At 31.7% G+C, this 27,389-nt stretch overlaps 1 protein-coding gene across 4 annotated transcripts; it reads left to right on the forward strand.

Annotated features, from left to right (window-relative positions):
- The first annotated feature begins 548 nt into the window (after positions 1-548).
- Positions 549-27,389, forward strand: Polr2F (RNA polymerase II subunit RpII18). 4 transcript variants are annotated; one of them, XR_013028275.1, is made up of 7 exons: positions 549-700; positions 3,512-3,618; positions 10,379-10,445; positions 17,979-18,106; positions 23,135-23,206; positions 24,619-24,773; positions 27,073-27,389. XR_013028275.1 is itself a non-coding variant. In XM_076501491.1 (6 exons), exons 2-6 carry the CDS (start codon positions 3,590-3,592, stop codon positions 24,626-24,628), a joined length of 306 nt encoding a protein of 101 aa, XP_076357606.1. In that variant the 5' UTR covers positions 549-700; positions 3,512-3,589; the 3' UTR covers positions 24,629-24,775. The 4 variants fall into 4 exon arrangements, 3 of the variants coding, with proteins under 3 accessions (XP_076357606.1, XP_076357604.1, XP_076357605.1); XM_076501491.1 differs by lacking the exon at positions 27,073-27,389 and having other exon boundaries at positions 24,619-24,775; XM_076501489.1 differs by lacking the exon at positions 24,619-24,773 and having other exon boundaries at positions 550-700.

Consider the following 27,389-nt stretch of genomic DNA (forward strand, 5'->3'; position numbering starts at 1 on the left):
TAAGCTACTCTTTTACCAATGAATAGTGGGATTGACCGCACATTATAACGCCCCAACAGCTGAAAGGGTGAGCATATTTAGTGCGACGAGGATTCGAACCCGCGACCCTCAGATTACCCACCTGGCCATGCCAGGCTGTATTTTGTAATTATGGTATATAGAGTTTCCCTATCTTAAAACTTTACTTCCAATCAAATAACAATAAATATCAATACCTGATTATAAATTTATATGAAAAGAAAATTTGGTTTGTTTTTCACTAAGTGGAAAACTACTTAATGGGCTACCTGTGCTTCGCCCACCATGGGGATCGAACCCCGATTTTTAGCATCGTAATTCTGCAGACCTATCGTTAAGATATTGGAGGTTTGCTTGAAGATAAAAAAAAGTAGCATGTCAAAAATTTAAACTTAAATTGAAGAGTAAATTTGCCAAAATGGCAACGATGAGTTTTGAAGTAAGTATACTCGAAATAAGCTAAAACGCTGGCACAAGTTACTTTACTATATATGATAACAGGATTTGAAAAACTGCAGGCTGATCTGAAACTTGTAGAGCAGATGTTATACGCGAGTCTAATTCAATAGTTCGCCTGAGTAATACTGGCAAGTTGATACCAGTAGTGTTATGCAATAATGTTAAATTATAGTTATATAACTGTAGCCTGTGTTGAATTGTACAGTAGGTTGGGTAAGTTACCGTAAGTGGTTAAATGTGATGTTTTGTAGCATTTGATTTTTTTTTTTTTAAAATTTAAGCTACTGTAAGTTGCCACTTGCATTTTTCCTCTATTTAAGATTTGCTGATTGTTTCCTTACCGTTATTTGTTATAACGTTAAACCGTAGATAAAAATAAAAGCAATGTGAAGGTTAGGCCTAATGTTGAGTTTTTCCACACGTGAGGGAAAACGTACTTGTTACTTAAGCGTAACATTAGACAGCTAACACAGAACATTTTATTTTATCTGAAGCCTACGTCTAATAAAAGTTTTGAGTCTAATTAAAAAATATCAAAGTAAAGGAGTAAAGCTACGAAGTTGCTAACAAAGTAATTATATTGTTTGTAAAAGAAAACTTTTAAGAGTTGTACTAGGTAGTACTACTATTATTACTAGTATTGATTTCTTAATATTATTGTCACTTGAGTTTATGTTACTATTAACTTCGTAAATATCGCCTAAAAATTATAAAATTGTTAACCTAACATTTATCTTATAACGTGTTAATGACAAATAACAAGACAGAGATTGAAAACGAACTATTAAAGTACTGGGATCCAACAGCTTTTTTTCAATCTAACAATTACTATTAAATCTGAAGAAATGATAAGGGTTCTATTGGTCCATCAAAGTTACCTCATCTACTTAAAAGAAAAACAACTCAAATCCAGCCTTGATAATTTAAACATTGGATAGTCAATGTGGTGTCACTAAGAAAAAATCTTGCCCTTCAAATCATTTGACATTCTTTGGAAAGGTTACTGCTTATGTAGATGAGGGTGAGAGTGTAGATTTAGTGCATCTGGATTTTCAGAAAGTTAGAAACCATTTGACAAGGTTCCACATAAAATATTTGTAAATAAATTATCTCTGTATGTGTGGGGGATAAGTTAGCAAATTAGATAGAACTCGAAAGAGGTGCTGGATTGAAGAAAGCATAGGGTTATTATGAATTAAGTCCAACTGGATTAATGTTGCAAGTAAGGTACCTTGGGACTCAGTCTTATAACCTTTGTCTTTTTAGATTTATTTCCATGATATAGATGAAGGAATGTTCAATATGCAGGTGATACAAAAGTACTGAATACAGGTCTAAAGAAGCACAATTTCATTCTATGTGCTGTTGGTCAGGCCACTTTTGGAACATGTGGATAATGTATTGTTAGAAAGGGTGAAGAAGTCTACTAAGAAGATATCTCAGTTGGAAAGGTTGTCATACAAGGCCTGATTAAGATCATGAAAACTTTATGAAAAGTTAAAGATTGTTAAGGGAATTGATATCATTGATACACCTTTTTTATGCTTAGTAGTTAAAATATTATTACTAGAGGATACAGATATTGTCAGCATAGGATTCATCTTTAGATAAGAAAACTTTTATTTTTCATATATGATGGGTTGTCTTCAGGTGTGATTGATACAGTTTATTTAAGGGAGTTTGACCCTTAAACAGCAAGAATGTTGTACATAGCAATGTCAGTTGATGGTGGCCATAGTTTAAGGGTTAAAGGGAAGCTTGATAATAGCTGGCTTTGAGTGTTTTATTTTAATGCTTAATTTAATGGATGGAACGGCCTAGATAGAATAATTGTGTTAAAATATCAAAAATGTACCTTACGAGGTAAGTTTGACAGAGTCAGATGGTTAATATGCTAGACCATGGGCTTAAGAATCCATGGTTTTTCGAGCTTTTACTATACAAAAACAAGATCATTCACTATGACTTGGGGTTGAGATGAATTATTACAACTGTTCAAATCCTACCATGTGATTAAAGTAGCCCAATAATTTACAGTGGATTTTGATGCTTAATTGTCTTCTGTCTGGTCTTATCAGTTCAAATTATGTTAGTGATTATCCAAACCAAATCTTGCAAGGGGGAGAGAAAAAGATTTAACCTCTTATAGACCTCAAAAGGTAAAGGTTCAAGGTAGGTTAATAGACAGTGAGATATTGCTTGGAGCTATAGAGTTGCTGAAGTCACATCTGTTTTTAAATGTTGTGATCAGTTATTATTGGAAGAGTTATAGGTCAAATAATTTTATATCTAAGAAAGTCATAAAATGTAATAAAAGTAGCTTTTCCAAAATAATTTGTTTATGACTGCAAAGATACATAATAGACTGTTTGTGTTGTGTCCACCATGGTTACTTAAACCCAGATTTTTCTATCATACATCTTCAAACTTACCACTGTTTTTTCTTGGGGGGGGGGTGACTGCTGTTAAACAGAGAAGCATGATGGGTTATCTGTGCTTTGTCCACCATTGGTCTCAAAACAAATTTTAGTGTCATAAGTCTGTAGGCCTGCTGCTGAGATGGGGTAAAAAGTATTAGTAAAATACATACAAGCTATCAAAAATAGATTTGTAAGGGTAAGCTTCTCTTAATTATCTTTAACATAAAATTCAGACAAAAAAATAAATTGAAGGCTGTCTTCTCACATGCACTCTCACATGGATCTTGAATATCGTAATCATGAATATATTCTTTGAAAAACCTAAACAGATTTCGGCAGTTACATGTATATGCATTTTTCTATCATTTGTAGATGTTGGGTTTTCTGTTGATGTACTGAATGTTGTTTGATGGCTTTAAACATTTGTTGAATACATAAATGTTATTGACTATTGTGCATGAGTTGTTTGTTGAGGTGAGATGAATATCTTCTTAGCCTTCTCTCACCATGCTCAGGAAGATAGTAATGTGTTTGAAATGTTGGATGAATTATTTGAAGATGTTCTTACATGCTATATGCAGTACACACATTTGAGTTTTTGTGTATTGTTACAGGTGCAACTGCTTTGTGTAGTGTATATTCATACCACTAGGGCTTTGACTTGAAACCAGAAGCCTTATTTATCACAAGGCATGGCAGATGAAGAGTATGAGCCCATTGAGTAAGTATTCCTCTCTGTTTGATCCAAATTAATGATTGTCATACATACATTTTTATTTTAGGTTCTCCACATGCTATTTGCAATTATTTATTTATATTTTAATAATTTATTGTTGAAATGTAATTCTGACACGTGTATAGCTGCTTTTAAGTTAGGTATGTCATTTTCAGTTTAATTCATCTAAAGAGTAATCTAGTATATTTAGATCTATTATTTCTTCCTCTGAGTAACTTTAGGCTATAAACAATATGTATAAAACTTGTTTCCCCAAGAAGTGGAAGTAGACACATAATTATGAAAAGAACCTTAATGTATAATGAAGTATGTATTTTTTAAAACCATAATCAGCTTTGAAAAATTAAAGGCCTTTTTCATTTTTTTTAAACTATAAAACCTAATTTTTTTTCATTTCAGTAGGGCTTTTTATTGAGATTGGAACAAAATAATAAAATATTTGTTTTTGACATTAAATTAAAAAAAAATATTATTTCCCAGATGATCATGAAACAAACTATTTGTGCTAGTAGTTTCATTTTGTGTTTGTTTACTGAATAATTACATAATATTAGAAGCAGTTTTTACAGTAAGATTTGGTTTTAAAATTGGGATGACATTTTATCACTGGTGAATCGTTCTCAAGTGCACAAGTTTCAACAGTAAAGAATGTTTTAGTATTTAAAGCAACACTGAACAATCTGACAACCTATTTAAATTCTAGAATAGATAGTGGTTAGTTATGCATCTATGTGTCAATCACATGTACTGTAACTTTTAGTTTAAGAGTTATTATTTAGTGTATTTTGTGATTTAATGTTTAATGACAATTTACATAACAGTAGTGTTAAAAGTTAATTATTGTAAGAGTTATAGTTATGATAGGTTTTGGTACATAACTATGAGTCAAGGGTGGTGTATGTAGTTTAATTTTTGTACTAGGCTTTTGTAGTATTGTTGGCATCTTTCTTGCAACTTCTGATTTTTCTCATTGTGTTTAATGTTGTTACTAGAGTGCTAGATGCTTCTAATTTTTTGTGTGGCATCATAAATATGTGCAAATTCTGTGAACAAGTCAAGCTAGTAAATGTGAAGCTAGATTGGATTATTATTAATTTAGCTGTATAGAGCATATAATGGCACATTTTTAAAGTGGATTTATTGCAGTTTGTGTTATAACAACAGAATGAAGAATAATAATTTGTCTTCTCAAAGGGTGTTGAAAAGTAATTGCACCAATCTGTGTGGACTTTTGACTAAAGAGAGACAATTATTTAAAGCATTGGATACAACTGTGGTAACCAGTACAGTGATAAATGCTTTCTACATACTTTGGACTTTGTATATACAGCTACAGTAAATCATCTTAGTTGTAACCAGAGCTTTAAATAATTGTTTTCATCAAGAATCAAAACAGGATGGTTCAGTTACTTTAGAATCTAATTTACAAGATGGTTTCTTCTTCTTTATGCATGTTTATGGCTGAACTCACAATCATGCAGTTTAATTTCAATTTTTTAATATTTACTTTCACTCTATTTAACTTGCTTACTACTTATGCCAACTTTGTCATCTACATGTAGGCCTTGAACTTTCAATAAACTACAAGGCAATATGATGCAACAAATCTTCCTTAAAGTTACACAAAAACTTCAGAAGGTTTGAGTAACATTACATCCATTCACAACAATATAATAAAACCCACCTAGCAAGCTAAGCAGTGTATGATTTGTACATAGTTAAGTAAACAAACTGACAATAAATTATTGCCTCTGAAGAAACTCAATTTAACACTCATACTTTATAACCGTCTATATCATAAAGTTAAACATTTCTGTATATCTGACAATTATACACTTGAAATACTTATTAGACCATCCTCCTGATTAATGCACAACAATGGTGAGAAACAACTTTGTATTTGCATCCAATCCAAGTGTTTACTACACTGTCATTTGGATTTCAAAATAACCAAACATTTGCATTTCCAAACCAAGCTATTGCATATGTCAATGTTTTATTTATTTGCCACACTTCTCTTGATAGTGTTTCTTTGGTTCATGGTACAATTATGTTCTTCAATATGAAACATTTCATGACATATAATTTTTACATCCTGTAATTAATGGGTAAAAATGAAAATTGTTCCAGTGATGTTATTAATATAAATTTGTGTTTGTTAACTATAATATGATAACTTTGTTTAAAAAAAAAAAAGAGAGAAAAAATTAAATAATCTACTTTTCCATAAAATATAACACAAGGAACCTTTGGTCCTTCAAAGGAATTTTTACACATCCACCTTTGAGAAAAGTAAAACTATACACCCACCATTTTTGTGCTGTCCTCTGCTACTGCTTATAACAGCTTATTCAATTCTATAAGCTAATCATTACATTAGAAAAATGGAACTGTCTCAACTAGTGCCTAACCATTTGCCAAATCCTAAAGTTATTTCCTTCCATCCTGCTGCCTTCAGAGTACCGAAGAGAGAATTAAAAAGAATTTATTTAACTGTTTGTTATGTGAAACTTCATTAAGGTTGTTTCCCTTCTTGAGAGCCACACCCCATCACACAATAGCTCAATAAGTCTGGATCTTATAATGCTAAAATCTGAGTTCTGATACCTGAGGTGGGCACATCACAGATAGCTTTTTTAACTTAACAACAAACTCGTTTTGTTGAGAAAAAGAAAGAGATCGTAATCTATCCCTACAAGGTGACTCATCTTTGTAATCACGGTGGTGGCATTTCTTTGAACCATTTCCAATACTGTGTTCCAAGTGAAATCTAATTTGTGATATATATATATATGTGTGTGTGTGTGTGTGTTTATTTATTTTGGCTTCTTAAATAATGTCATTTGGGACTAAAATTGAAAATCCTGTAACTAAGTGAAATGATAAACTCAATGAAGTTTTAGATATTTTCACGAAACAAAAAAATGAATAACAGCACAAGCTGTTAAGGTTTTAGAAATTTATGTAACCTAAAAATATTATACAAAAAAATCAATAATGTTACACATCACTTTTGCATTTAACTGCTTTTATTAATGCTGTACTAACTAGGTAATTTGAGAAATGTGTTATGAAAAAAACCCATGAATTTCTTGGTGTAATGTAACATATAGTGGTGTTTCAGAGTAATTAGTTGTTGCATAATATTTTACAAATTGCAAAAATTACAGTGGTTTTATGTGCTGCCAAGTCCTATCCCTGTGACAGTAATATGTGAATGTGTGCAGTGTAAATAAAACATAGATATGATAAACAAAATATGATCAAAATAGTATCATACACACTTGGAAAAACCCTTATAAACTGGGTAAAGGATGTCTTGGAAAATATAGTAGGCCTAACACTAGTAACTTTATAACAAATGTAATTAATTGTAATCGTGTTTCAACAGGATAGAAAAAATTGTTCACACTGTAACAGTTGTTGAAACAAATGGCTTGTATAAATTCATATTCTGACCACTACGGTGTTTGTAATGTCCCAGCCAGCTTTATTATATCTATTACTGAGGGCTGTATTTCATTAGCAGTAAATTAGTGGACATAGTTTGGTTAAAATAATATCATACACTCTTCTTTTGGAAAACTCCAAAGGAACTGAATAAAGATATAATAGGCCTGATAGGACTTCATTCCAATAAATATTTTCATGCTTTACCCCCATAAAAATTGCATTCACACTTTATTAGCTATTGTTGTAACAAGTAGTTCATATGAATAGTGTTCTGAAACACAATAAGTAAATTTTAAAGAATTAAAAAAATATATATGCAAATGAAAATGGCAGAGTTGAATTCTTAACCTCTGTGTTTTGATGCTACTTTATATAAAGTAGACACTTGTTCAGGAGGATAACACTGGTCAACAAAGTTTTTGTTGCATTTATATCAAACACTTGGTATTATATAATTTTTTGCCCTGATTTCAGATCTGAAGTTAGTTTTTTCCTCAGTGCTCTACTTTTTTTGCAATCAAGGTATTTGAAAATCTCAAAATTTCGTCATCATCACATTGACGTCGTAGTCTATCATGAAAAATATGTGATAAAATATGTTATAAAACTCTTTAATATAGCTGGGTAATAAAAAAAGAAAATACAAGATAGTATAAATGTATTCAAGTTATTTATATAAATTCAATTTTATATCAAGTTATAATTCAATTTATTTATATAAAACTGATTAGTAGATAAGACATTTGCTACTATGAGGAGGCAAAGCTCAATTGCAGTCTACTCAGGCATGAATTTCCGCCTGTAGCTCTTGCGTTTGTGGACTGTCTCAGGGCATTATCGTTTAATGCTCCAGCAGTAATCTGCCATCATATGTTTGTCCCATCTCCCTTGGTAGCGCTCTTCCATGGTCTTGAGGTCCTGATGGAACCGCTTGCCTTGCTCGTCACTTACAGCTCCTGGGTTCTCAGGGAATCTATCAAGATGACTGTACAGGTAATGGAGTTTGACACTCATGTTACATCAAGATCGCTGAAAAGCTGACAACATATTCGCTACAAGGGTTTCATAGTTGTCAGCTTTTTTTATTACCGAAAGTTTGCCATCACCGCCACAAATGAAAGCCATGCAGTCCTTTCCTTGTCGTTCATCTTTCTGGCAAATTCTTGATCACGCACAAGTGCACGAATCTGTGGTCCATCAAAAACACCTGCCTTGATCTTCTCGAAGGACAAACCAGGGAGCACAGAAAATATGTGTTGGAAGCATTCACCGTCAGTATTCAACGCCTTCATAAACTGTTTCATCAAGCCCAGCTTGATATGGAGAGGAGGAAATATGATCTTTTCTCGACTGACAATTGGATCGTTGACAATATTTGGCATACCTGCCTTCAGAGTCTCACGTATGGGCCACTCCTTCTGGTTCCAGTGCTTTTCTCGAGCTCGGCTGTCCCACATGCAAAGATAGCAGGGGTACTTTGTAAATCCTCTTTGTTGACCTAGGAGGAAATTAACCATTTTGAGGTCCACACAAGTTGTGCAGTTGTGCTCGTGGTATTTTAGTAGGTCAATCACAGTCTTAATGTCATTATATTCCTCTCGTAAATACACAGAGTGTCCAATTGGAACAGCTGCATAGACATTGTCATTATGAAGTAGAACGCACTTCAAACTTTGCTTAGAACAATCTAGAAATAATCGCCAGTCATTTGAATGGTATTCTGGCATCCGTAATTCCTGGAGAAGACCTGAGATATTATGACAATAAACAAACATATTCTCCTCTGTAAAAAATGGCACAAAAGCTGCTCCCGATTTGGAAGTATGACATTTTAGTTGTATGGCTCAGCTGATTCTTTTCTTGCATCCCGGAAGCTAACACTTCAGCTGCATTTTTGGAGAGACCCAAATCACGCACAAGGTCATTCAACTCTGGCTGGCTAAACTGTTGAGTTAATGACTGTGGGGTCTCATAAGAAGGATCGCCAGATTCTGAAAGTATTTCTTGAGTTTCATCAGCAGTTTCTTGCTCTTGGTCACTACCCACATCTTCAGATGGAAGAAATCCTTTAAAAACTGGGATTGGGAGCTCATCAGAGTGCAGAGTAGGTCGGATTGCTGAGGGGATACTAGGATATGAGATTTTGTGTCTGTTTTTCTTGCCAATGCCCTTTATATTGACCTGACAAAATAGCAGTCAGTTGTGTGGTCCATCGGTTCTCGCCAGGTCATGGAATTCGAAAGGTAAACCCTTACGTTTCCCTTTTGTCCAGTCACGCAGCATTTCCTCGCAGTTATGACACACAATATGTGGGGCCCATTTCTTGTCTTGGTTACCAAGAGCAAGTCTAAAGTGCGCTTTATAAGCACGCCTCACAAACGATGTTATATTACGCCTTTGATGAATAAGCATGAAGCATCCACAAATATAACAGAGAGCGTCCGACTTGTTCTCACATTGACGTCTCCTTGTAGCCATGATCAGATCTGAAACAAAATTAAAACAATTTCAATATCTCTGTTGATAACATAAGCGTGTAAGTAATTAACACGCTTTCCTGCGATGGGACCTACCGGTGTCCCACTATTGTCTTACCTTTAACTAAGTTGCAGGCTAGAGACAAGTGTAACGACAACCTCACGTTATCATAGCTCATGCAGCACTGAAGCTGTCAGATGTACAAGAGCATCGCAGCAGTTACCGGTTTGCCAATATAGGCATCGCAGGAAACGTGTTAATTTGACCACAAACGACTAGAATGAAAAACTTAAAATTGCATTAAAACTAGAGCATGTAGAGCTGAACCGTTTTCATATTTGAGTTTAGCAGGTCACAAAGGGTAAGAATGAGTAAAAAAATCTTATGCAACTGAGATTTTGAAAAAATTTGTTGACCTGTGTAATTATTTTGCTGACAATTAATAAGACTGTGACATGTAGGTTTGCTAGTTTTAAGTGTGTGTGTGTGTGTATAAAATTAATTTCTTAAATTTTCTTTGTTTAATATGGTAAAGAGATATACTTTACTGAATTCTTCTGAGCGATGTAGCTATAGATAGTTTATACTATAGTTTTCAGTCAATAAAGTAGTTTACAAATATGAGTAATGGTAAACTACTGCCATGATGATTTCATCTTCTATTTGTAGGCATTTTTATTATAATAAATTTATGTATGTGTAATGTTTTATAAATTGTGTTGTTTTTGTGTGCACATGAATTATTAGAGTATGTTGTGCACATATGTGTATTGGAGTATATCTTTACAAAAAGTTTGCACTTATCTTTATAAAGTATTGGTGGTGATGATTTCGAAGATGTGGAAGAGGAGGAGAATTTAGATGAAGTTGATCAAAATGAAGTAAGTTGTTTGTAGTTCATTATTTTCATTGAAACATATTTATTACCAAGATGTCTGTCAATATAAAATGCACTAATTGCAAATATTGATAAATAGTTTTGCTTTAATATTAACGCAATATATATATATATATATATATATACATATATAAAACTTACACCAGCAATTGAGACGTAAGCAGTAATAACATTTAAATAAACGGGATTCATTCAGAAATATAATTATGATGAAATGAAAACTGAAAAGTAAAATTACAAAGTAACACTAGTAATTTTCAGGAATTCACTGCTCTTAACAACTTTGCTTTGCCTTAAGAAATACTAGGTTGTGAAAAAATAAAGACCACTCAATGTTACCTCCTTATTTTCATTTCTTAATTTTCAGAATAAATATTTTTTTATTGCTAAATAAATTTTTGAACTGATTAAGTCCGATTTGGATGAAATGTGAAAAATTCTGTTTAAGAAAGACAGACCATCAGTTACATACCAAATTATGTGAATATGGTAAAAGTATAGAGAAAAATAACTATGTGTGTGTTATTTGTTGGCTTGTAAGAGAGCATTTGGTTGAAACTTTCTCAAGAAAATAAAACTACAAACATATTTTTTACCTCTAATTTTTAATTTCTTATTTTTTCACTCTTGCATTTTTCTATTTATATATAAACACATAGCAATGTTTTCAGTAATAATACCTTAAACAAATTCCACAATAATATCAGAGTGGTTGTAATCAACAAAGAAAACCCTGAGATAAGAAACAAGAGCGACACTTGACATTACTAGGATTATGAAAATGTTGTTGCTTATAATAAAAAACATAATAAAAATGATTTATAAGGAATGCACATGAGCAGTTTGATGATTATGTAATTCAACAGGGTAACATAACGTAGTAGTTTTTAGTCCATCTTGTATTGAAGAATATCAGTCTCAAATTCTAGAATCTCTTACCATTAACTTAAGGAAATGCCACTTGTACAGAATATGAACATGCTGCTACAACTCCTTCATTTGTAAAAATGTGAAGAAGGTAACAGAGCATGAACTTGGATCATTCATAACTAGTTTAATAATGTTGTAAAATCAGAAAATCATTTAATCATTTTCTAATATATCTTCTTTTTAAAACTTAATTGTTATTTAGTTTGTTTATATAATGTATTTCCTGATTAACATGTCCTCCAGTGAGACAGTGGTACATCTGAGGGCTTAAAAATCAGGTTTTGATACATGTGGTGGGCAGAACACAGATAGCCCATTGTGTAGCTTTGTGCTTAACTTCAAAAAAAAAATGTACTTGATGAATAAGCCCAAATATGAATGAAATGTTTTTAAGTTTGGAATCAGTTTTTAGTTTTTGCATCCAAATATACAACATTTTTTATATTTAACACAAAAGGCAATATGTGCACATAAATTTTCATAATTAAAACAAGTATTTAATCTTTCTATCATATTGTGAGCATATTTATTTTTAAGTAAAATTATATAATTGTCATACTGTTGTTGTAATGATTAACTTCTTTTAATGTTAGAAGTAAAAATTTAGTTTTGTTAGAAACGTGTGAAAATATGAAATTATTTTGTGAACTTTGACAATGGATATAAAATTTAAAGTTATTCATGATTCATTATCAAAAATACTTCTTGGAAAACTGTTTACCTTTAAATAAGTTAACCCACCTGGCCATACCACAGAAAAACATTTGATTAAGGCATTCGACTCGTAATCTGAGGGTCACGGATTCGAATCCCCATCACACCAAACATGCTTGCCCTTTCAGATGTGGGGGCTTTATAATGTGACAGTCAGTCCGACTATTCATTGGTAAAAGAGTAGCCCAAGAGTTAGTGGTGGGTGGTGATGACTAGCTGCCTTCCCTCTAGTCTTAACTGCAAAATTAGGGATGGCTAGCCAGATAGCCCTCGAGTAGCTTTGTGCAAAATTCCAAAACAAACAAACAAATAATTTCTGTGATAATATACAGAGCTGCAATAATTTTTTAACTTTACAACTGAAAAAATGTTTTATGTGTCTGTGAAACTTTAGTAAAACAATATTCTGGCAATGGCTAGACATATGATTTGTGTATCTTCACAAAATTTTCTGAACTTTTAGTTAGCATTAAGTCATGTGTAGACCAGAACAAATCAAAAATTTTTAGTGATATGTTTTAATTAAACACTTTTCTATAAATATATGGAGTCAAAGTGTTGATTTTTTTTAATGCAAAGTCATTTTCATGTTAACTTAAAAATTAATTTTATTCATCTGGAAAATGTTCGAAATAAGTTTCAAACTTCTTTTTTTCATTAAATATTTATATTTTGACTCCCTGTATTCTAACTATATGGGCTGGTCAATTTGACTGACCTTTTAATCACCAACAATTTTAAATAAATTTAAGTTACTCTCTTTCTATTTATACAGGGTGTTCAGAAAATCACTGTGCACTTATATATTTATTAACAAACATATTTCAGTATAGAATGCAGGAGGTAAATATGAATGACAGTTATAAACAATGTTGAAAGTGACCCCCTGTTGGCATCAATACAGGCCTGGATCCTTCTTATTTTGTTTTCAAACACTGCTATCAGTTGCTGGTTTGAAATAGACTGAATGAAATATGATTACAAAACTGCACAGTGACTTTTTGAACACCCTGTAGAATAATTTCAAATTGTAATTTGAAACTAAAATTTTTTGTCCTGAAAAGCTTTAAATGGATAACAACATGTCTGTTTACACATAAATTCTATTATTTTATTGCCATTTCAACCATGTCTGACTGTTATTTATGCCATGTAAGTTGTAAATCACATGTAATTCATGTGATTCTTTTTTTACATTTTATTTAAGTTTATAATAACAAATAAAGAATACACATGAAAAACAAGAAATAATGTACATACATGCAAAATGCAGATGATGTCCTGTAACTGTAAATCACATGTAATTCATGTTACTCCATTGAATTATATAATTCATTGACTGTTTTCAAGTATACCTCATGAAAAAAAAAGTATTATTATTTAATCTAACCTTAAGAGTATCTCTCTTTTTTACATTTTATTTAAGTTTATAATAACAAATAAAGAATACGCATGAAAAACAAGAAATAATGTACGTACATGCAAAATGCAGATGATGTCCTGTAACTGCTGCAGTTTTTCTGGGTTAACAATGCATTAAGTTTGAAAGTGAAGCAGAATATAAGTTTCTGTGTACAGAAAATAAATGTCATTTGATAGATTAAAACTTTGGTTTTTTATTGGTGATAAATAATATACTGTTGGTGATTTCTGAAAGAGAAGATGTGGCAGGTGAATATGGAAAGGGGGCTCTGATTTTTTAGTACTATGTAAATAGATTTACCTGAGCAATGTCAGCACTACAATGAGTAATTATGTTAAATTTCATTCTTTTCCTATGGAGTGGTAAATAAATTTAGAGAAGAGTGGATACATCGAGATCAAATGTCGTAATTCTTTATGCTAGGAAAAACTGCCTTCTAAAATTGAAAATTTAAAAGTTGTGTTACATTAAAATTTGAGTTTTCTAGCTACATTTTTATGCTAAGTGTATTAATATACAATGAAAAGAGAGTAGCTTAATTAAATTTTAAATGTAATTCAGTGAAACCTTGAGACTGGCCTAGAAAAGGTTGTCCTAGCAAGAATGTTAATTAATACTTAATCTGTAACAAGTATGTAGTGCTTGTAAATGTGATGTCAGTTAATTTATTACTTAGCTCAGGTAACATTTGTTTTATATGTGTAATGGTAGTAAACATCTGGAATTTATTGTTTTTATTAACTATCTCCAAATGGACTTGTTCAATTTATCCAACCATGTGACCTTTTTGTACTTGTAAAAAGTCTTTATAGATTTAATACTATTTTGTATAGTGTTTATATCTTCTAGAAATTATAAATCTTTCACTTACATAAATCATGTTTCTAGTTAAGTAATTTTTAATGAGCTAAAAAAAGGTTTCTGCATGGATATATTGAGAATTTGTTTTGAATAATCTGTGTAAAAAGTGATTTTCATTCTAAGATTAAAAATATATTTTTCATCTCAAGAATCCTAGATTTCATATGTGTAATCTCTAAGACCTCTTAAATACATTTCACATGTTTGTTTTCAGCAAAAAAATATATTTGATCTGTTATTTTCTCTACCCTAACTCCATGAAATGTTGGTCAGTTTGACTTATGTCATAACTCTAGAAAAATCGATATAAATGTAAATTATCTACTTTTCTTTCTAGAATGACTTAAAATGTAGTGCAAAACTACATCATTTATCCTAAGTAGCTTTAAACTTGTAACACCATACATCTACTTGTAAATAGTTTATTGTTCTGTTGCCCTTTTGATTGCACTTTAAAACAGTGTCTAACTGCTATTCGTGCCATTGCCCTTTTAGTTGTTAATACCTTGGGGAATGTGCAGCTTATGTTACCCTGTTGAATTACATAATCATCAAACTGCTCATGTGCATTCCTTATAAATTATTTTTATTATGTTATTATTTTACCTAACCTAAAGAGTCATCTTTTTTTACATTTTAGTAACTCTTATAATAATAAATAAAAAACAAGAAATAAATTATTTACATTAAAATATTACAAATTCATTCAAGCTAGTTGTTAGTTTTCCCATGAGAACAGATCATGAAACATGAGTGAAATTAATCATTATCTGTTAGGAATACAACAATATACAATATGTCATTTGATTGATGAAATCCTTGAATTTCTACTTGTTACTGGTAATATATAATTATACTTCAGAGATTACTGTTAACACATCCTGAAATTGAGCATGTTGTAGAAATGGTCTTATTTTCTCTTTGATACCTCTGTAACCAAACAAAACTGAAGGCTTAAAAAAATTGTTTGCTTGAGCAATTGATCTGATAGTGAGTAATTTGTATTTAATTTCATAGTTTGTTAAGGAGTGGTGAATAAAATAGAGATGAGAAATTACCTAGAATAAGAATTTAAATCTTGTATACGATTAAAACCTAGATTATTTGCTAAGATTTTATGCTATACTTATTGGCATAACATATACAAAAAATAGTTTAATAAAATTTTGAATGTAAGACAATAAAACCATATGTCATTTATAATAAAGGATGCTTGAGGCAAGAGGGTTGAATTGTGATTATCCATTATTTCTAAGATATTTTCTGGTATTTTTATCATGAAAAGAATGATATCTGTTTGATGCTGGCTGAAGAATTACAATGAGTAAAACATGGTTAAAATGCATCTGTGATGTATAAAAAATTTAAGATGTGTGAAAAAGTCATTAGTAAGAATAACGTAAATTATCCTCATTGTGGGAATTTGCAAAAGATTTGAATAAATAAGGTTATAGTATAAAGGAGTGTTATGAGTGTACTAAAAGGTTTTTCTTGTGTTAATTTTTTTAAATTAATATTGTTAAGAAAAATGATATCTAGAAATTTATTAGTTAAAATGTGATGTGTAAATTACATAATGAAATTGTCTTGAAATTTTAACTTAATTATGTAAATTAGTTACATGCTGCAATAGACAGTACAAGTGTTGCTTAATTTCTCATACCCAATTCTCATAAAATAGTCAAAGGTGTACACTAAAAAAAATGTTTTTTTTTTTTTTTTTCACTTTTGCATAAAGCTACGCAAGGGCTATCTGCATTGTCCATCTGTAATTTAGCAATTTAAGATTAGAGGAAAGGTAGCAAGTCATCACCACTCACTGCCAACTTTTGGGCAACTCATTTTACCAATGAATAGTGGGATTGACCATCACTTAGTACTGTCCCCACAGCTCAAAGGGTGAGCATGTTTGTTGTGACAGGGATTTGAACTCATGACCCTCAGATTACAACTCGAATGCCCTAACTACCTGACCATATGCATAAAAATAATTAAATTACCTGTTTTTTATTTGAATGTTTAAATAATATCATGCTGTGATAAGCATTTATGAATATTGAAGTATCAATTACAAGTAAAGTTGAATTTGGATCATTAATCTAGTCTGGACAAGGCAAAATTTGGTTGTCTTAACCATTGCTAGATGCAACGTAAGTAAAACTTTACTATAATCTCACACTGAATGAATTGTGGCCTTTCTCATAGAATTTTACCATTGTAGCATTATCCAAAATCCCAACATATACACATGCAAATATGGATAATACACCTGCTGAACATCTTCCCACAAGAATGGAAAAGGGCTAGAGCACTTGAAAAGCCCTCAATTGTCTATATTCTCTGGTCAGTAGGTTTAAGACCAAAATGGTGAAGTAAGGGTACTTCAGCAGCCTTGCAGCTGTGGTTAGAGGCAGGTTATACAACAGGTATTCATTTTCCCACAACTCTAAGTCCCATGCACAACAGAAATTCTCACTGTGGCCATGAACATACCATTAGCTTTGTGTAGCACTGGATGGACACCACATAGGGGTAGGTGGACACAACAACAAAAGGTTTACATACCAGTGGACAAATTACAAGCAAGCTAAACATGTAGCACACCATGATCATACTTCCGTGCTCTTTCTGTTTCTGACAGCATAATTATTTCAAGAGCAATCCTCTGTTAACCACCAAATTCAAATCTGTACACAGAAACTAGTTGATAAGATTGATTGCTCTTCACACAATGATTTTCTTCTCTTTGTGATTCCTTTTCAATGTTCAAGATATTATGGAAGTTGATGTTTCACATTGAGGACATCAGTGGGAATAATTTATGCTATTGTAAATTTTAGCAGGATGTAACTTCCAGCACAATGAATGTGTGCTGGAACTGCAATTCTTTAGCACCTTTGGAATTCTGGGTCATCGTGGTTTGATGCAATTTTATTAAGAAACTACATGAACTAAGAAGTTATTTATTTTAGTTCAATAGTTTTCTGTTTCTTCAACATTACTTACAATGGTTATAGATATAAGTAGACATTTTGAAATGACTTAGATACTTACTATGCTGTTACTGAATTCTGTAATTTCTTTGAAAAAGTTTGACATTTTTGTTGTATCATAATTCCAACTGACAATATAGCATTGGATTAACATGCAGTTCAGATGTTGCTATGAGTAAATACATTGAAATGTCTCGGTATTCATACCAACTGTATTGCATTAACCATTCTTGGTTACAATTTCATAGAATCTTAACTCCAACTGTTAGGGTATATTCAATGTGCTCTGTTTGTTTATATTGTTTGTATGCCATGTGCATGTAGAGAGAGAGAGAAAGTAAAACAGAATAGTAACAACAATAAGCTAAAATTTATAAAAATAGTGCAAGACAATATAACAGTGATTTTGATTTTAAAAAATGCACAGCTTTAAACTGCAATGCAAGTTTTATTCAAGTTTAAAACATTTGTACACATGTGAGTGGCTTAAAAAATGCCACTTTCTAGGTGTGTTTTGATTCAAATATGGATGTATTATGTTATGTTCAAAACACACACACACATAATTCTTTCTCATTGGGTTTATTGAATATAGGAAGAAAATATAGATATTCTTCCATCTTCTGAACAACAGCCCCAACAGAACCAGAAACGCATCACAACTGAATACATGACAAAGTTTGAACGTGCTAGAGTTTTGGGTACACGAGCACTACAAATTGCGTAAGTACCTGTATTTTGATCAAATTATATTTTTAGGTAAAAATCTTGGAAAGTATTTTGCCATTTATTTTCTGCATACCCTTTGCACATAATTCACATGTATTTGAAACATCTTTATTTTATTTGTTTTAAAAGTTTATTCTAATTAGCTCACTTGAATTCTAGAAACAAGATAAATGCATTTCATTATTATTTTGTACATGTTTGTCTTGTAACTTCTGCAACATTTTCTGTCAATTTTGCATTAACATTTTTATGTTTCTTTTCATTATATTTTAGGCTGTGATTTTCCAGTTTGTATTTGTTTGTTTCAAATGTATGTTATTTCTTAAGGTACAGGCCCAGCATGGCTGGGTGGTTAAGACACTTGACTCATAATCTGAGGGTCGTGGGTTCAAATCCCTGTCATACCAAACATGCTCACCCTCTTAGCTGTGGGAGCATTATAATTTGACAGTCAATCCCACTATTCATTGGTAAAAGAGTTGCCCAAGAGTTGGCAGTGGGTGGTGATGACTAACTCCCTTCCCTTCCAGAGTCTTACACTGCAAAATTAGAGACAGCTAGTGCAGATAACCCTCATGTAGCTTTTCGTGAAATTCAAAACAAAAACCAATCTTAAGGTACTGGACTTTGATTAGTATATTAATATTATATGGGCATTCTGCAAGAGTTTTCCTCGCAAGTTTTCGTAAGAGCAAATATGTTCTTAAGAATTGGTTATTGAAATGAAAAGTACATAATATTTTGCATTTCTGAAATGATACTGCTTTTACTCATCCAAAGCTATCTCAACCTTTATTTGCACTCTAAGTGATGCTAAGAATTTTTTTTGGTTAGCACACTTGTCACACTGTTTTATTTATGTGCTATTTCAGAACGTGTGTATCATTTGATTACTTTCCACCATTATACTGCATCACCTATAACACTCACACAATCTTCCCTTTCTCAATTGACATAAGAGTTTATAGACGTGTTGTTTACTTTACTCCATGTACTTGTTTTCCATTATGCAGTCCTGCTAAAGTTTAAACTTATTGTTTATGAAGAATTTTTCCATAATTTGGATTCTAATTTGAAATATGAATTCCAATTTCACAATGCCAGATGATGAAATTCCCTCCAATATTGAGGTTAGTAATGTCACTAATCCCCAGCAAGTTAGGTTGATATCAACAAAGGAAGTTCAAAATTAATTTGCAGAGATTGGACTTTTGAGTTTGTTCTGCAGTTGATTTGGTCTCTCTTTTCCCCTGAATAAGCTTCTGAAGTAAAATTTATCCAGGATAAAAATAATTTGGACTCTAGCCCTGGCCTTTGTTGGTCATTCACGTAATTGTCACACTTGGAAGAATTTGTTGATTTTGCCATTCCTTTTGCTTATTGATTAGGTGTTTTAAATTTTAAATACTTCACTTGAGCCCTTGATCCTCTCTTACCTTGTTGGGTGAATAACTTCATGTTCATGCTCAATGTTTTATTGAACAATTGCTGTTGGGTGCTGGTATGCCCTGTTCCTTCCTAGTGGATAGACCAATATTTTTTAATTTACAAGCAGGCCTTAAATCCATTTTTTGATTCCCAACATCTAGATCCTCTCCTCCCCCTTTGAGGTTCACTTTGGACTCAAATTGTCTTTTCTGTATCTTATACTGGCTTCTTTTGTGGCCCCCACTCCTACCTATTTATTTCTTGGAATCCTGATATCTGAAGTTAATTTATCAGATTGACTGTTGTTTACAGCAATTTTTTTTTTTTATGTGCGTGATTCTTGTTCAGTGCTCAAGATATCATTAAGGGTTTTGGGAAAAGAATGATATGCTAGTCTTACCAGCTAATGTGTTCTGATTTGTCCTTTGAAAATTACCAGCAGCACAATGTTTCATTGCACCAAGTCCATCACTTAACTATTTCCTTAGCTGCTGTAGTCCATTGACCTTTGAAGGAGATAATTTTGAATGGTAATGTGGATGACTCCCAAAACATTTGAAGCACACTGTTTGCATGATTTGGCTGTGGCTTCATTGATTGGAAATTGTCTTCCTCTGTGGAAATTTTCCATACATCAGTTCACCTTCAACTGGAGTGTGTTAACCTGTCATTATTTTTAATAAGTGCACTGGGCATTATTCCAATGATATGTACTTGTGTGTGCATATATGCATGCACACACTCACAAACTCAGTTTTTTTTATTTTAATACATTTTATATAAAGGACTATCACTTATGGATTTCATGAATAAAAAAGATTGGGATTTTTGCCATTTCCACTGGCCTGTTATTCACAAAATCTGGGTCTTTCTGTTCTCAAAGAAGGGAATTGCAGACACCCATTGCACTGTTTTCATTGAGTCATTCTACCATACTCCTTAATAATAGTTTCCCCAGATTTTTTGTTTTTCATTTTCTTCTAGAGAAACATAGGAGTCCTAACCACTCTGGTGTCCAGTCACTAGAGTGGTGAACAATGGAGGTTTTCTCCTGAATGGAGTTGTACAATGAGAGAAATCAAGGTCATAACTTATAAGTATCTACTTAGCAACAAGAGGGCTGTTGTAGTGATAATTATTGACTAAGCAATAACATAGTATTCTGTATCCAAGGTGCTTCCCCTGGATGTTTTGCCTGGGTTGATCTCAATTATTAATCATAATTTACTTGCTTGTGCAAGGTGCTTCAGCTGGATGTTTTTGCCCAAGTAGACAATGCTTAGTATAATTTGATGTTTCACAAGGAGTTTGTTCCAGATCTTCTTTTCCTGGATAGACCTCAGTAGACCTTAATATTATATATCCAAGGCATTTCCACTGGATGTTTTTGTCTGGGCAGAAAGCACTTGACCTATTCATAAACAGTTTACATTCTTAGAGTCCTAGTCACTTATTTCTATATAACATTATCTGGCACCATACTATGACAAATTACTACTATATCGTATACTATGATCTACTACATATGTGGGCAGATAATGCAAATCATCAGACCAATGGGCTTGCTCAGTATGCCCCATGTCTCTTCCCTTGGTACATAATTATTTGAACCTATTGTCAGTTAGTTACTAGACATTTCACATTTTCATTCTGTGTTAATGCATGTCATACTTACACTGAACTGTGCCAAAGCTAAGTGCTGTACATCATTTTCTTGAGTATATGGTTTCTATTGTATCTACTCCATCCTGTGTATGTGTGTGTGTGTGTATAAGTCATCCCATAAGTAATGTCTGAAAATTTTAATACAGAAAGTGAATCATTATTTCTGTCTTTGTAGAAGGCTTTAATGACTAAAATATGTAGTAGGACGTGTATAAAAATGTTCAGACAAATAAAAGAAACTGACCCAAGTCCACTTTTTCACATCATTAATCACATAAACCCTTATGAAGATGGATGTGTCTGAGAAGCACATTAGGCATATAATGCTTTATGAGTTTAAAAAAAGGCAATAGTGCAGCAGAAACTACATGAAACATTCAAGATGTTTATGATGAGGAGTCTTTCAATGAAAGAAAATGTTGAAGATGGTTTCAGAAGTTCAGATCAGGTGACTACAGCTTAAGTGATGTACCATGTTCAAGTCATCCTGTTGAGTTTAATGATGACTTGCTGCTGGCTGCACCTGATGAAGATTGTGCTGTGACAGTTGAAGAAATGAACTAACACAGAAGTTTAATTCAACCCATTCAACAGTTCACCATCATCTGCAATAGCTTGGAAAGGTATCAACACTTGGAAAATGGGACTCCCGTGATTTGACAGAAGCTAACCTTAGAGCAAGAGTGGACATTTGCACTTCTCTGCACTCTCATGAATGTAATTCACCTCTTTTTGGATAGGTTAGTGACTGGAGATGAAAAATGGATGTATTATAAAAATGTTAAGCACTGCAGACAATGACTCAGTGCAAGTGAACTGACTAAAGCACAGCCCAAAATGGACCTCCACCCTAGGAAAGTCTTGTTGAGTGTTTGATGGGATATTTTTGGTGTGATCCACTTTGAGTTGCTGTCACTCAATGTAATGATTACATCAGACTTCTGTTGTCAACAGTTAGAGCATTTGAATGTTCCACTGAAAGAAAAGAGGTCTGCTTTGATCAGTCATAATTATGTTGCATTACACCAGGATAATGTACAGCCCCATATGGCAAGGATCACATCTGCAAAGACTGAAGAGATAGATTGGGAAAAAACTTCCACATTCTTCTTATTCTCCAGACCTTGTCTCTACTGATTATCATCTGTTCTAAAGTTTGCAGAACTATCTTGGTGGAAAAGAGCTTGGAACACATGAAGATGTCAAAACTACCCTCTTTATATTCTCTTCATCAGACCCTAAGAATTTTATAGAAGTGGCATTCAAAAGCTTGTGAATCATTGCCAGGAAGTAATTAATAATAATGGAACATACATTATTGATTAAATAACATTAAAAGTGTTTAAAATCCTTTCTCTTTTTCTGAATTTAAAATTGGACATTACTTAAGGAATGACCTGATGTTATATACTTTCCTTACTGGGTGAGAAACATACACATCTCCACAGATGTGCTTTGCCTTTTTTATTCTGGCACATCTGTTCCATTTTAAGCAGTTGTTATCCACTTTTTGAATACTGTCATGCTAACATTTTTTTACACTGAAAATGTATTTCCAATAGGTAGTTACTTATCTTCTTTCACCAACTGATATGCCAGAGGTTTAGTTTGTAAGTGCCAATTTTTTAAAAGTGAGGATTGCACTAGAATTGTGCATTAGCATAATGGCAAAGTATTATTGGTGGAGGGTAGTCACATGATATGTACTCAATTCTGAAATAGCATGAAAATCAAGGGGTACGATTGACTAGTGCACTATTAGTGAAATAGTTTCCAGCAAGTTCATATGGCAAATCAAGGTTAAAGTAGCTTTTGGTGAAGGGAGGTAAATAACTATTGAAAGTACATTTTCAGAATAGTGTTTTCAATTCCTAATTCAACAGGAAATTATAGAAATTCTTGAAGTACAGAAACATATTTGTTAATTAGGATGTGTGCTCCAGTTATGGTGGAATTGGAAGGTGAAACTGATCCACTACAAATTGCAACAAAAGAGTTGAAGTAAGTGTCTACATGTTAATAAATTTTAATATCACAAATAAATGACTGTAAATTTACATTTTGCTAAGTGTGTTAGCATATATTTCTATCTTGCTATGAGTTTAAGCAGTGAAAATCTGAAACAAATATTTTTTTTCCACAACAAAACGACTCAATAAAATACACTAATGTATGACGAATATATATAAAAGTTTTTATATATAATGCTGTTTGTGTGTATGATATACATATATATGCTTGGGTTCTATGAAGATTTTGTACTTTGAATATATATATATTTCATACTTTCTCATTGTTCTTTTAAATATATATTACAAAATTTGAATTTAAAACCAGTAGAGTATCAGTAAAGGTCAAAGAAAGAACATATCTAAATATTGATTTTTGTGAATCACGTGGTATGTTTAATACAGCACTGGTTATAATTAGATGTGTGTGATGTTCAAAATACTAAGTCTATAGTTCCATACACATTAAGAACTCAATAATGTTGATAAGGTAAAATATAAAATAAGAACCTCATATCTTATTATGTTTTTGAGATATGGCTTACGTAATGAATCAAACACCTCTTTCCACTTTTGGAAATGGTTCCTTTTATACACTAACTTATCAACAGCTTAGAATGTCCCCTTAGTGATTTTCTTAGCCATTTTCAAATATAACAGCATTCTCTCTTTCTTTCAAAACAAACCTTCATGCTGGTAAGTTGAGTCTTTAGTCTGTTTGAAATTTCATTTTTTTCAGACACAAATAAAGCTTAGTCATTAAACATGATAAGTTATAGTTGAAATCTGTGGTATCAACAAAATAATTTATGTTATTTTAGTTAATCAACTTTAAATGTAAAAACCTAAACAAAATTATTTAATTTCATATACTCCACATGCAAAATTTGAAAAGGCTTAGCATCCTGTATCTAAGTTAAAAGGTCGTGGCTAGAAGAGATAATTGTTTGATTTACTTCGTTATTTACCATTCTTTATTTTAAGAAATGTAATAACATATTTGTGAATAGTAATAATTTATATACATGTACGGTAATTTAAATGTGACTTCACATTATGAAATACTAGTCCACTAAACACAGCCAAAGCATAGCCACTTTGTAAAGACTGAAGGTCAGTTTTATATTATTGTTTTTCGGAGTACATTTAATGATAGAAATTTCAAGCCTTTATCAGATCATATATTATTTTTTCATCAGTGATGATAAAAGCCCAGTGAAATTTAAAAGGTAATTTTCTCCCACTAAATATATGTTTTTTCTTATCCATTTATATTTTGTTTTGTCTTGGTTTTATGTATTCTGGAAATCTGCTAACCAAAATTACATGAGTGTTAGAATTCATGATGCATGATGTACTAGCTTGCTTGTTGACTGCATTTCTTTGTCTCTTGTCTCATGGTAGTGTACTTTAGACATCTGGGTACAAAAGGAATTCTTAATTATTTGATACCTTGATGGATGAAGACTGCCTCAAAAGCAAACTGACACCACTGGCATCAGAAAATATTCTATAAAATGAGCTTGTATATTCAGTTTTTTGCATTAGAAAAAATTAAGGTAACAGTTATTCAGTAAAGACTTTATTGATAAAATTAAAATAATAAAATATTTTGAATTGATTTCAGCATGGTCTTGGTGAAATTATTAGTTTTTTGTAAATTACCTGAACTTTTTTCAGCACTGTATAGCATACATAGTCCCTAGAAAGAGAGTTGTAATAGTTTTGAACACAGAACTGCTAACTTACCAATATAAACATGCATGAAAGTGTTGTTTTATTGAATTGTAGTCAACCACTGTTTCTCAGTCTGTGTTGTTATAATATGATATAGCTACCTATGTTTGAGCTTCCAGAAATCATAAGTTACTGATCAAAATGTGCCAAAAAAGCTCTTCTCTTTTTTCACTTTTAAAACCCAAAAGGCTTTCATCTGATAAAAGTACAGTTTGGTGATATATTGCTAGCAGCAAACATATTTGTGACCATTAAAGTCTTGATTAATTTTAAAACTTATGAAAAGAATGCTTTATCATTTTGTCAATCATGTCTAACTTTAATAATTGCTTGAATGGGAAAAGAAAAGTCACCACAAATCTGAAACAAATGAATGAATGTAATACTGATTTAAACCTGGTGTTATTTGTTGAGTGAAACCTTCTGATTAATAGTTTTTAAAACAAAAAAACCTGTTTGCCTGTAATTTTGGTATGGTTACAGAAAACTTATTTTCATATAGTGATTATAAACTCAGTGAAACTTTTTTTTTAAATCAAATCAAAGGAAAAACTAGCAATTTTATAAAATAGAAATGTTATAGGAAAATTTTAAAAGGGTGTAAGAAGGCTTAAAAACCAGTATTGAAAATCTGCAACAATGGTAACCTGTTTTTGTTTCTTTTATATCTACATAAAATTACTTAAATGTTTTGATTCTGTGAATTCATAGAAATAATACATAGAAAAATAATTGATTTGTTAAAGCAATCCTGAAGTTTCAAACTTTCATCCAGTTGTATTTGTCAATCTAATGAAATAAACCAGTCAAAAGATACATTGAATCAGTATATCTCATAGAGTTAAAGAGTTAACTTATCCCATGCATAACATCACTTTTTTTACTATCAATGTTTTACAAAGTAAAGAGAAATCTAAGACCTGTAACAATTTTCTTTGTATATATGTGGTTGTGGACATATTAATTCCTTCAATCATTGGAACTTTTCATTTGTTACTTTGTGCTCATTTCAGTTTGTCTTTTACAGAGCACTTAATTATTTCCAAACAGACCGTCCAAAATGCTCTTCTTTTCATTGTAATTCAACTACTTGAGCTCATTTTTCCAGTTGCTCTTTAGTATGAGATTTGCAAGCCATAAAAATTTGGCAGGTTTTCATAGTTTGGTTTTTGAAAGTTCTGAAAGATGGATAAACTTTTGTAAATGTTTTCTGTTTACTTCAGTATTATTTTTAAACCCACCATCAGCAGATACCAACCAAGCCAGACTTTTATCTAAGAAATTGTTTCAATATTAACCAGAGCCACAAAATTAAAATTGGTAAACTGAGATTGAGGTGTCTGTTTTTGGCACTTTGAAGTTCCCAGAAGTACAAAGAATTATTGACCAGTTTTGGCTTTACATATTCACAGTCATTATGTAACTTTTTTTTTTTTTTTTTCAAAATCTATTTAATGTGATTTACAGAGAGTAACATGGTTATGGTGATGGTCATCCTCACTCAACTAAATTCTTATCATTACCTCCACTTTCTAAATGTGTCCAGATCATTCAATTCCAAACTTTTCTCTTGTCTTCTCTTCAGAAACCTTTCTTCATCACAACAGTCAAGATACTGACCTTTGTCTGTATTATGTTGACAGAGATTTTTTGTTTTTATTTTATTTTATTTAAGTATTTTGATTTGTGTTTGTCTTATTTCCATATTTACGTAATCCTGTGGATGTAGGAGGGCCAACATGCATGTGTCACAATCTTTTTACAGAGTTCAAAATTTACTTGAATTACTTTATCAATTTATATTAATAAACATGGTATAAAACTTGGTTTTAACACAAATTTTTATACTACCTAAGTTTAATGTTTTAATTTTAAAAGGAAATATTTAAATATAAATTCTTAATCTGCTATATTTAGTATATAGAAAGTAGAAACAACTTTCACAGAATTAATATCATGTAGTATGAAGCTTAATTTTATGTTCATTTATTTTGTTTACTAGATATATATGCCAACAAACATACCAAATGAGCAAAACATTAAGCCTCACATTATATAAGAAGCTTTGAATAAAGTGGTAACATTATATAAGCTCTTATCTCTTACTTCCTTCTTTAACAGGTTAAGAAAAATTCCGATAATTATCAGACGTTATTTGCCTGATGGAAGCTACGAAGACTGGGGTATTGATGAACTTACTATTAATGACTGAGTTAAAACAATACCTGATCATTTTTAAACCATGTGTATGATGTAATTCCATGTTAGAAATGTAAACTTTGATAAGAGAATACAAAAACAATAGACCATGTTACTATCACAGCACATCTATATGTTGTTGAAATACTTTGGTCAAGTATTTTGTATTTATAGCATTTTATTTTAAACTCTGAAGTAACTTGGCTTACACAAAATAAAGGTCATTTTTATTCTGGGAA

Source organism: Tachypleus tridentatus, chromosome 5 (genome assembly GCF_004210375.1).
Source record: "Tachypleus tridentatus isolate NWPU-2018 chromosome 5, ASM421037v1, whole genome shotgun sequence".
Classification (NCBI taxonomy): Eukaryota; Metazoa; Arthropoda; class Merostomata; order Xiphosura; family Limulidae; genus Tachypleus; species Tachypleus tridentatus.

What these genes read in the sequence shown, in the direction of transcription:
- Polr2F (XM_076501489.1), top strand. Translation starts at nt 3,590, where the DNA reads ATGGCAGATGAAGAGTATGAGCCCATTGA. An exon ending in ATGAAGTTGATCAAAATGAA is followed by an intron (nt 10,446 to 17,978) that starts GTAAGTTGTTTG and finishes TATTGAATATAG; the next exon opens with GAAGAAAATATAGATATTCT. An exon ending in ATTGCAACAAAAGAGTTGAA is followed by an intron (nt 23,207 to 27,072) that starts GTAAGTGTCTAC and finishes CTTCTTTAACAG; the next exon opens with GTTAAGAAAAATTCCGATAA.